A 12,010-nucleotide genomic window follows, 5' to 3' on the forward strand; every position below is an offset into this window, starting at 1 on the left:
TACTCCAAAAACCAAGAATCCAAAAACAACCGAGAGGCAGGGTTTGAATTACACAGTGGCTTTCGGTGAACCCTATTTTCCAGTGCGCACCGCTACTAAACATGCCACACACACATACACGGAAATGCGCGGCAATGCGATGAATTGCAGGCTAACTGCGAAAAACATTCTACTGTTACTACTACAGATAGTTAATAGTGTTCATAACATTTCAGAGAAGCTAAATAACAACATTATGAGGCTACAGTTTCAAAATCAAAGAATACATTTATTAATCAGAGCAAAAGAATAAAGTAAATAAATACAAAATCAGCAGGGGACACAGTCAAAGTTGTTCTGCTTCTAATACACACCCCTTCAAGAATCACATGTGGTAAAACAATAAAGCTGAACATTTGTCAAACATCGTATAGCAAACTTAAGTTATTTTAGAAATAAAGAGACTTCTTGTGCATGTATTATTATTAGCTCCATTGTTGATATCAAAAAGGGATAAGTGCAGTTGAGATCAGGACTGTTGTTTTCTTTCTCTCTGTGGATTGGTACAATGGGTGGGGAAATGCAATTAGGGCTGAAAGTTCTGTTTACAACCACAAAAAGAAAGCAGGCTCAAACGCACTGAAAGCGATAACCAACATGAATCAATAATTGTTTTCAGTGCAGGAAAATCTGATGCCTGGAGTGATCCAATTTGACATGCCAACACCACAGAACAAGCAGTATTTTAGAAAAAGGTTGCTGTTCGTGCAAAATCTTTGGATATTACAGATACCCTCATTAACTTGCTCTGCCTCTACATTTCTTTTTGAGTAGCCTATAAAGTTACAGAAGGCAGGTGGGCGACTGTGAGGTGCTGCTACTTTCCTCAGTAGAACACCGGTAAAGCCACAGCAGACCAGCCATCTTTTATTTTTTATTCCAGCTCCCCAGTAATTCGAACCATGCAGAGAGGTGCAGACTACACAAAGTAGAAACATAAAAAGCTAAAACAAAGTGTCAACCAAGAGGAGCAAAGTACAACTCAGGTGAAAAGAAGAGGAACAAAAACAACAGAAACATGACACGGGAAGATAGTGGAAGACACAGGAACAGGTTCAGAGGAAACACAGGACGAACTGACAAAGACATCAGGGAGCTCACAGACTATATACACACAGTGCTGACTGACAAACGAGACACAGCTGAACACAGAAGAAGGGCAGGAAGTTCACACAAAGGGAGAAACTGAAGAGCAACACACGAAACAAGAGGGCAAAACTTCAAAATAAAACAGGAAGTCAAAGAAACACAAACAGAATTATGACACCAAAAAATTCATTTCACAACATTTACTTCTGATCAGAATTTTCAGAATCCTCAAAGACTCTTCTAACCATCTGGATGAAGAAATATTCTGTCTGCTGATCTGGTTAAAAGAAAAAACTGAAAAACTGAAAATCTTATCATTAGATACACGATATCAGTATATAATCAAAGATATTGGTCATATTTTGTACAACACAACACGTTGATATTTTGACTCAACAGAAACATCAAACAATCCAACATCATCTTACACTACAACCTCTCTCACATCTGAGAACAGCTGATGGTGGTTTTAATCACGTGATTTGGTCGTCATTAGAAACATCTACTGCTGAAAACAATGAAAAACACATTTCTGATTGAGCCAGAAAAAAACCCTTTATTTTACTTTTTGTCATTTTAAAAACAAAATGAGAGAAAATTAAATTACATTTGTCTTATCCATAAAATGTTCTTCAGCAATTTGTGCCAATAGAAAATTATTATTAATTTGAATACTTTGTTTCTGATGATGTAATAGTTCATAGAAAAGTACAGTACATTATATGATACCAGAGTGATACTGTGACACATTAAACAAAAACATTGGCAGAAAAAAGGTCAAAATGCTTCATCAGAATCTGAAAAAAGAATGTACAAACCAAATATAATCAGAAAATATACATTTATTATGTTAAATGATGTGAATCTTGTGAAAATCAATGTTTGTTCTACTCAGTGTGATTGACAGGAGAGATGATCAGAGGAGCAGAGTTCTTACCACCATCATTAAGACTAGGACTGAAGTACGGGTAAAGTTTCTGAGTGAAGCAGCAGCCAGTAAAGGAGTAGATAAGAGCTGCAGCACCAACGTCATAAAAGGAGACCAGACCCTCCTCATAATCCACAAACACCCCCACCTTCTCTGGCTGATGCTTCAGGGAGAGACTGACTGAAGGGCCAGCACCAGCTTTGTACTCATTTGAATCCCTCAACCATATCGTCCAGTAACCATTCTGAGGAGACAGTTTGATATGTCCCTTCCTGTTGATCGACTCTCTGACCACTCCTAAATCCCACTCAGTTTTTCCTTTAACTTGAACCTCATAGTAAAATCTTCCTGAAGAGAAATTCTGCTTTGCTAAGACACAGGTAGCATCAAATCTCTCTGGGTTGTCTGGGAGATTCTTCTTTATATCACTATCATATACTTGTTTTCCATCATCAGACAGGATGAGGTTGGGATGTGCTGTATCAGGATCGAGTGTCACATCCACTGCATACTGCTGGACCCTCTTCAGCTCAGGCAGCTTCTTCATCTGTTTACTGAGCGTCTCCTCCAGCTGATTCACAGCTCTCACCATAGTCCCCTCATATGAAGGTGGACGGACACTGACTCCTGTCCAGTCCTTGGTGGGTGGAGCAGCGTTCAGTGATGGGGAGCTTTGGAGGAGGTGGAGATGGTCTTCAGACTGTGAGAGCTGCTCCACCTCAGAGCTTCTCTTCCCAAGCTCAGAGATTTCCTGTTCCAGCTCTTTGATGAAGCCTTCAGCCCGTTTCTCTGTCTCTCTCTGCTTCTCTTTGATGGTGTCGATGAGCTCGGCCTGGCTTCTCTCAACAGACTCCTTCAGAGCGCTGAAGACCTGAACACCAGCTGCTATCTCTCTGTCTGCATCTTTCTTACTGAGCTCCACTGAGAGCTTCATCTCCTCAATCTTCAGTCGTCTCTTCTGGATCATCTGCTGAATTTCAGCGTCTGTCTTCCCCAGCTCGGCCTTCTTTCCTTCATATTCTTCTTTCAGAGGAACAACATCGTGTGTCTTGTGGTCTAAAACAGTGCAGAGCATGCAGACACACATCTGGTCGGTCTTACAGAACAGCTCCAGCACTTTATTGTGCTTCGTACACATCCTGCCTTCCAGGTTCTCCACAGGGTCGATCAGCTGATGTCTTTTCAGGCCTGACATTGTCAGGTGAGGCTCCAGGTGAGTCTCACAGTAGGAGGCCAGACACACCAGGCAGGACTTCAGGGCCTTCAGTTTGGTTCCAGTGCAGACGTCACAAGGAACTTCTCCTGGTTTGGAAACTTGTTGCTCTGAGCTGCTGCTGCTGGCTTTCTGTTGAGCTGACTGTCTGAACTGAGCAGCCATCTCAGAGATGAAAGTACTGACCCACAGCTCAGGTTTTGTGTTGAAAACCTCTTGACAGTTGGGACACTGACACTTGTCATTTTGCTCCCAGTCTTCAGTGATGCAGGTTTTACAAAAATTGTGTCCACATGGTATGGTGACCGGATCAGTGAACACATCCAGACAGATGGAGCACAGAAACTGATCTTCAGTCAGCAGACAGCTGGCAGCAGACATGTTTACAGTCTGAGGATGAAAAGTTAGAAATAGAAAACTGTAATTAGATATCTCTTTATTAAGTGTTTCATAAACTATTTCTCCTGGTATATAAGGTGAGTAATGCTAAGTCATGTTGTTGTACTCACCCAACTGTGGTACAACATTACTTAAACGGCAAAAGGGGGGGTCAAGTGTGTTGGATGGCAAAAGGGGGGGTCGAGTCAGTGTACATATGGAAAGAGGGTCGAGGTAGTAGGATGGAGAAGAAAAGGGGGCAGGGGCAAGATTGAAATGGAGGAGAGGAGACATGAGACACTGTGCTCTGAGCTAGGCTAGTTAGCCTTCAGCAGACTAGTTTATCTGTTTGTCTTTGTTATAGTTGGATTGAGCTGTTGTGCTTTACAGTAAATGTATGTGGTATAACAAACTCAATTAATATCAGGTATCAAACATGATATTGTAATAGGAGGAGACATATCAGTCAAAGTGGGTAAATAAACTGAAGCTAAAGCTAGCTTTGACTGTGTCATATCTAACTTTATCCAGAGTTCAGTCACTGTGGTTTGATTTTGACCTGTTTTGTAGTTCTGACAAAGTGAACATGTTGAAATTGGCCATGTACTCACCAGTGTTTGTCAGAGATTCCGCTGTTGTGTTGAGAAAGTTTTCCTCAGTGAGAAACACAGAGACTCGTCTGGACTGCAGCTCTGCTGTTTATCTGATGAATGTTTAGTTTCATTTGATGAATGTGGTATTAAAGCTGCTGTATTTTTCCAGTGTTACCCCGCCTCTTCCTGCTTTGCAGGTGAGGTTTTGTTACCTTTCAGGTTCAACTTGATTACTGACATAGTTTTGGTACAAGATTTAATCTGATGCAACACACTTAAAGCTTTCAGGGCACTCTGTGGTTAAGGGAGACCTTTTACTTAAAAATATTTTTATTATGTCTTGTATCAGAGTCAGTACCTCTCTAACACACAACAGAACAAAAGATTTATATCCAATACACGAAATAACATTCTTCATCTGTGATTCAGTGGGCTACAGCTCTCTCTTTACAGTCTCTCTTCTTTTCTCATCGAAGCTGATGTAAGCAATATGTTTTATTATCGGAATTTAACATGAAACATGTTCTACTTCATTACTGACCAACATTAACTTGCTATGTAATCAAACAATGACTTAAATTCCACAACATTGTCACGACAGCTGCTTCACAATCGATGCACCAGTTAAAATTACCCGATAACTTCTGTTCATAAGTCTATATATGTGCACATTTTGACTGATATCTTAATATTTACACACTGATTTAAACAACAGTGTCACAGCACTGTCCACCATGCAGTCCTCCAGATTATCAACCACCATTTACAACAGTCACAGTTGTCTTAGTAACAGCGACATCTTGAGGCCAGAATTGTTAACTGCGGTTTAAACTCTACCAGCCTCCACATGATCTACAGAACACATTTCTCATCTGACAAAGGCAAGGTTACACAGATCAATGGCTTACATTCCACAACATTGTCACTCTGCTTCACAATCGAAGCACTAGTTAGAAATGACCAGATAACTTTTGTTCAGAAGTCTTTATATGTGCACATTTTGACTCCCAATAGTTTAAATGCGTTTACTGAAACCGTAGCTCAAGTTTTATATCAAGTTTTTCTACTTATTGTAGTACACACACCAGGGCCGTTTCTGTCTTTTTGGGGGCCCTATGCAAGATGCTGTTTGGGGGCCCCTATTTTGTCAAACTGCGATGGATAGATTCCTAACCCTTTTGGGTGATCCATAAAGATTCAACAAGCTATTACATTTTAAGAGGAAAACAGGCTAGAGTCGTGAAAACCTCTCTGAAATTAAAATCAAACATCTTAAGTTGACCCACACTAGTAAGTTGAACTGATAGAAAATGATAATACAAGGTAAACAATAGGGATCCTTGATAGGTCAATAAATGAAACTGATGGAGTGTCCCCAATTTTATTTTATTTTAAGTTGACATTAAACATATAACAAACATACACCCAAAACTAAAGTTAAAGTTGTAGAGAAAATAAAATAGGCTATTACTTAGAAAAGAAAATCACAATGAGCCAGCATCCATATCAATATGCAAACAATAAAAACTAAAAAACTAACTAGAATAATACTGTTAGTAGTAGGTAGTAAGGAACCTTTCAAATGTAACACAAGCCCTTCAGGACCAACACAATAAACCAGCATACAATAAAAATACAACAATGAAAACAAACCAACAATAAAAACAATACTTTAAAGGAACCATACAGAACTATATAACACAATCACACCACTTTGTGATGATTATCAGTATCATCTGAGTCTTGTGTTTTAAGCAGATCTACCCTAAGCCCCTCCTAAAATCTCTGCTTCCTTGCCAGCATATGAGAGCTGCTTGCCAATCTCAGGTGCTGAAGGCGGCAGTGCTGCTTCCTGTTCTGCGGCTCCAAAATACTTCAGAATTGCTCCTGCAAAGACAAAACTCCTCAGGTTACCAAGTAAAACGGATCCTAAGCATACTATATAATTGAGTTATGTTACACAAATGGAGAAATTCATAATCTGTTTTTATTTTAAACTGTGTAATATAAAGCACAGTGTCCCTCTAAAGCATGCACCCAATTTCAAAGTTGTCACTTTTAAGCAGTTTCAAAGAGTTATCAGACAAAGATAAATGACTGATGAGCTTTATGTGATATTGAAGGGAATATCTAAGTTTATATTTCACAGAGTATTACAAAGTGAACTACTTGCTTCACTGATGATTTGGTCTTAACATTTATTCTGTGGGCAGAACTAACGTCCTATATAGTATAGTTCACTTTAGATTGACTTTAATTTGTGGTATTATGATTCTTTTAAATAAAACAAAGTAATACATCAAAAACATAACTAAACTGTAGGAATGTAGGCAAACGTGTTCAAATTATATTGTCACAATAAATGTGGAAAAGAAAGACACAACTAGCTCAGTAGAGTTAACAATAATCCCCTCAGCAATAATCTACTGCCACAATAGTCCATAATAATCCGTGGTTGGCCTCATATGCATCAGGGTTGTTTAGCACACTTCACATTAGAGACCTACAAACTGAGGAAACACTAAAATTGATAAATTAATTATAAAAACAATCCTAAAGTAATGTTATGTGACAAATTTTGAAGAGCAGAGGAGGTCTATGACAGACCAGCAGCTCCACTGGATGAGGATACAGCAGACATGACAGATATCTGCCTAACATACACACCCTCCCTCACAAATATAGTGCCAACGAACTGGACCTGCTGTGATTCACCAAAACGGGTTTCACTTCAGTCAATCAGTGTTATGGCATTCACATGTGAGATACATTTTATTTTAGCATTTTATTTCCTAAAGCAAACACTTAAGCTAGGTAAATAATTCGGCATTTTAGCTAGCCCCTCCAACCCACATAACGAAAAAAAAAAACCTTACCCTTACCTTTATCCAGCGAGCGTTTTTCTTCATCTTGATTCTTCTTTTGTCTGCGCCAGATGAATACACTAGTTTGGTCGCCATGCCGTGAATGACCTGAACTTACGGCTCGGCGCAATTCCCCGCCCCCTCCTAGTTTAGTAGTACTGGTCGTCATAGCACTGCGGCGTGGTAGACACCAGATCTGACCAATCAGCGGGCCAGGTGTCAGGTCCATTTCACATCTTTTCCTTCGGGTCATTCCACAGGTATTGCACCTGACCTTGCAACTTGAGGGGACCCCTAGTGGCGCGGGGGCCCTATGCACCCGCATAGTCCGCTTATAGCAAGAAACGGCTCTGGTACACACAAATGATAAACAGATTGAGTGTGAGCTTCAAAACTATCATTGAAGTGTCATGTTTACAGTCTGCGGACAAAAGAGACAAAAAAGACAAAAGTATACTAGTAAGTATAATAGTAAAAGTATACGATTTATTTAAAACATTTCATTGGGTGAATTTGAACAATGATTGATGGAATATTCAGAGAATCATCATGAATGTTGTTGTTGTGCTGCCACCACTTTGAGACCATCAACAAATTATTATTTGTGATATGTTTTTGTTTTCCAGTACCTTCATGTGGACTTGTGCATGTAAGAGAAAATTTAGGTTAAAAAATGAATTTGCCTCATGTAGCATTTTTGATGAGGATTATTGATTTCTCATGTGTAATTAAATGATTTGGTTTTAACGCAGTCTTGAAGAAATATTTAGTCAGGTCATTTTATCTGTTTAGCTCAGTGTACTCCCACAAACACTGGGAGTACACTGGGTACAAGTATCAAATCTTTCTTTTATGGAGTAGTCCCTATCATACACTTGTTTCCCATCAACAAACAGGGAGGAGATCAGGATTTGCTGTATCAGCATCGAGTGATTTATAGCAAATGTAACCCAAGACTCCCTATTGATGTTATGTTATGAATACACATATGGTGCCCCGTGTGAGGCGATGTACTGTTGGCAATCATTCAAAATTGTGCAATATTAAATTCAGCATGATTTGGCCAGTGCTAAAATTTAAGATTCACACCTTGAAACATTCAGCCAAATGTCTTAACATTTAACCCCACTAGTCTATACAGGAGTAGACGTTGATTTTCTACTCATCCTTTATAAAAGCAGAAACCAATTCACACAATTGCAGCAGTCACAAGGTTACATGTGAACTCACTTAAAATAGCTTTCCACCATCTCCTCATTCAAATTATGCTTAACATAAACTTGGCATACACGTACATTCCCCAACTAATTTGTCATACATTAACCATTGTCAGAACACATACGCACAAAAGAGGTTACACGAACACCCTTCGGGATGAACTCCTCAACAAGTTCCTATTTAGTTTTCACAACCTTATACCATATATGCTCTGCAAACATTTAACTGTCACAAAACAGCAACCCTGCAGGAGGCCCACAGACAGAAGTTTTCACCCTACACAAATATTCTGTATTTGTCAAATTGCATATGCAAGAATAACATATCAAAATATTAAAAGTGACTTAAGAGAATTTCCCCCACAAATTAGGAAATTTAGGATTAGGAAAATAAGAACTTTTGACCTGAGATGAAGAATCCTTCTGATTGGATCACAGTGGTACACTGCAGATTCTCATTTTTATTTAGAAAGCAGTTAAAGTACAATATTTCTAGAGTAAAAGTCTTCTTAAGTAGAAGTTGCTGCTTTTAGAATGAGCTCTAAAAAATTCAAAAGAAGTGAGAACTTGTCACTGACATAAGACAGAGTACTTGTACCAGTTAGATTTCATTGTTCTCCTGCCTTCATGTAATCTGCTTCAGCATCAGACTGTAGTTCTTTATTAAGAGCAGGTCCTCATGCGGACATAGACTGCAGTTTGTTATGAACTCCACCAGCGGGCGTCCTCACATCTCACTTATTCTCTACGAACCAGTTGGACAGGTTGAGTACATCATATCAATCAGAGCGATACTGTGACACATTAAACAAAAACATTTGCAGAAAAAGGTCAAAAATGCTTCATCTGAATCTGAAAAAACATGTACAAACCAAATATAATCAGTAAATATACATTTATCACATTAAATGATGTGAATCTTTCTATAGAAAATCAAATATTTGTTCTACTCAGTGTGATTGACAGGAGAGATGATCAGAGGAGCAGAATTTTTACCACCATCGTTAAGAAATGGACTGAAGAGTGGATGGAGTTTCTGAGTGAAGCAGCAGCCAGTAAAGGAGTAGATAAGAGCTGCAGCATCAACATCATAAAAGGAGACCAGACCCTCCTCATAATCCACAAACACCCCCACCTTCTCAGGCCGACACTTCAGAGAGAGACTGACTGAAGGGTCAACAAGAGCTCTGTACTCATTTTTATTCCTCAACCATATTGTCCAGTAACCATTCCGAGGAGTCAGTGTTGTGCATCCCTTCCTTTTGATCAACTTTCTGGCCACTCCTAAATACCAGTCAGTCTTCTCTTTAACTTGAACCTCATAATAAAATCTTCCTGAAGAGAAACTCTGCTTTGCTAAGACACAGGTACAAGTATCAAATCTCTCTGGGTTCTCTGGGAGATTCTTCCTTACATCACCATGTTTAACTTGTTTTCCATCATCAGACAAGATGAGGTTGGGATGTGCTGTATCAGGATTGAGTGTCACCTCCACTGCATACTGCTGGACCCTCTTCAGCTCGGCCTCAAACAGCTTCTTCATCTGTTTACTGAGCGTCTCCTCCAGCTGATTCACAGCTCTCACCACAGTCCCCTCATATGAAGGTGGACGGACGCTGACTCCTGTCCAGTCCTTGGTGGGTGGAGCAGCATTCAGTGATGGGAAGCTTTGGAAGAGGTGGAGGTGGTCTTCAGACTGTGAGAGCTGCTGCACCTCAGAGCTTCTCTTCTCCAGCTCAGAGATTTCCTGTTCCAGCTCTTTGATGAAGCCTTCAGCCTGTTTCTCTGTCTCTCTCTGCTTCTCTTTGATGGTGTCGATGAGCTCGGCCTGCCTTTTCTCAACAGACTCCTTCAGAGCAGTGAAGACCTGAACACCAGCTGCTATCTCTCTGTCTGCATCTTTCTTACTGAGCTCCACTGAGCACTTCATCTCCTCAATCTTCACTCGTCTCTTCTGGATCATCTGCTGAATTTCAGCGTCTGTCTTCCCCAGCTCGGCCTTCTTTCCTTCATATTCTTCTTTCAGAGGAACAACATTATGTGTCTTGTGGTCTAAAACAGTGCATAACATACAGACACACATCTGGTCGGTCTTACAGAACAGCTCCAGCAGTTTATCATGCTTCGTACACATCCTGTCTTCCAGGTTCTCCACAGGGTCGATCAGCTGATGTCTTTTCAGGCCTGACATTGTCAGATGAGGCTCCAGGTGAGTCTCACAGTAGGAGGCCAGACACACCAGGCAGGACTTCAGGGCCTTCAGTTTGGTTCCAGTGCAGATGTCACAGGGAACTTCTCCTGGTTTGGAAACTTGCTGCTCTGAGCTGCTGCTGCTGGCTTTCTGTTGAGCTGACTGTCTGAACTGAGCAGCCATCTCAGAGATGAACGTGTTGACCTGCAGTTCAGGTCTGATGTTTAAAATCTCTTTATAGTTGGGACACTGACACTTTTTATCCCAGTGTTTAGTGATGCAGGTTTTACAGAAGTTGTGTCCACATGGTGACTGGATCAGTGAACACACCCAGACAGATGGAGCACAGAAACTGATCTTCAGTCAGCAGACAGCTGGCAGCAGACATGTTTACAGTCTGAGGATGAAAAAACAGAAAACTCTAATTAGATATCTCTTGATTAAATGTTAAATAAACTATTACTTCTTTAATTGAAGGAGAGTCATGATGAGCTCCGACAGGTAAAAATGTGTCCTGGATACACCTTTGAGTGGAACTTCCTGTCTGACTACAGTTCAGGTTTTGTTACAGGTAATACTGGTTTCTGAAACGCAGTAAATATTATCAGCTGTACAAAGAGCACAAACAGTAAAGTTGAAGGGACAAGGTTATAAGTTATAAGTTCAAGGCATCTTACTGAAGTATTTTACAGCTATTAGAAAGTGTAAAACAGCAATATCAGGTATCAATCTTGATGTTTTAATATCAGGAAACAGATCAGTCAAAGTGGGTAAATTAGCTAAAGCTAAAGCTAGCTGTGACTGTGTCCTATCTAACTTTATCCAGAGTTCAGTCACTGTGGTTTGATTTTGACCTGTTTTCTAGTTCTGACAAAATGTACATGTTGAAATTGGCCGTGTACTCACCAGTGTTTGTCAGAGATTCTGCTGTTGTGTTGAGAAAGTTTTCTTCAGAGAGAAACACAGAGACTTGTCTGGACTGCAGCTCTGCTGCTTCTCTGATGAATGTTCAGTTTCATTAAATGAATGTGATATTAAAGCTGTTGTGTTTTTCCAGTGTTGCTCCGCCTCTTTCTGCTCTGCAGGTGAGGTTTTGTTACCTTTCAGGTTCAACTTGATTACTGACATACTTTTGGTCCAAGATTTAGTCTGATGTAACACACTGAAGGCCTTCAGGGCACTCTGTGGTTACGGGAGACTTACTTTTATTATGTGTTGTATCAGAGTCAGTACTGCTCCAACACACAACAGAACAAAAGATTTATCTCCAATACACAAAATAACATTCTTCATCTGTTTTATTGTTGAAATGTAAAATGAAACATGTACTACTTCATTACTGACCAACATTAACTTGCTATGTAATCAAACAGTTTAAAAAGGCTTAAATTCCACAACATTGTCACGGCAGCTGCTTCACAATCAAAGCACCAGTCAGAAATGACCCGATAACTTTTGTTCAGAAGTCTATATATGTGCACATTTTGACTGATATCTT

The 12,010-nt window shown here is 39.9% G+C and overlaps 2 protein-coding genes and 1 pseudogene across 2 annotated transcripts in view; all 3 read right to left on the reverse strand.

The window, feature by feature from the left end:
- The window catches only part of LOC115586832 (E3 ubiquitin-protein ligase TRIM21-like), a 29,496-nt gene that overhangs the window by 4,543 nt on the left and 12,943 nt on the right, over positions 1 to 12,010 (reverse strand). The window lies entirely within an intron of this gene.
- On the reverse strand, positions 1,885 to 4,347 carry LOC115586835 (E3 ubiquitin-protein ligase TRIM21-like). Its single transcript, XM_030426235.1, has 2 exons — positions 4,259 to 4,347; positions 1,885 to 3,659 (listed from the first exon to the last, which is right to left on the reverse strand). Exon 2 carries the CDS (start codon positions 3,648 to 3,650, stop codon positions 2,016 to 2,018), a length of 1,635 nt encoding a protein of 544 aa, XP_030282095.1. The 5' UTR covers positions 3,651 to 3,659; positions 4,259 to 4,347; the 3' UTR covers positions 1,885 to 2,015.
- On the reverse strand, positions 9,268 to 10,900 carry LOC115586836 (E3 ubiquitin-protein ligase TRIM21-like; annotated as a pseudogene).

Source organism: Sparus aurata, chromosome 8 (assembly GCF_900880675.1).
Source record: "Sparus aurata chromosome 8, fSpaAur1.1, whole genome shotgun sequence".
In the NCBI taxonomy this organism is placed as follows: Eukaryota; Metazoa; Chordata; class Actinopteri; order Spariformes; family Sparidae; genus Sparus; species Sparus aurata.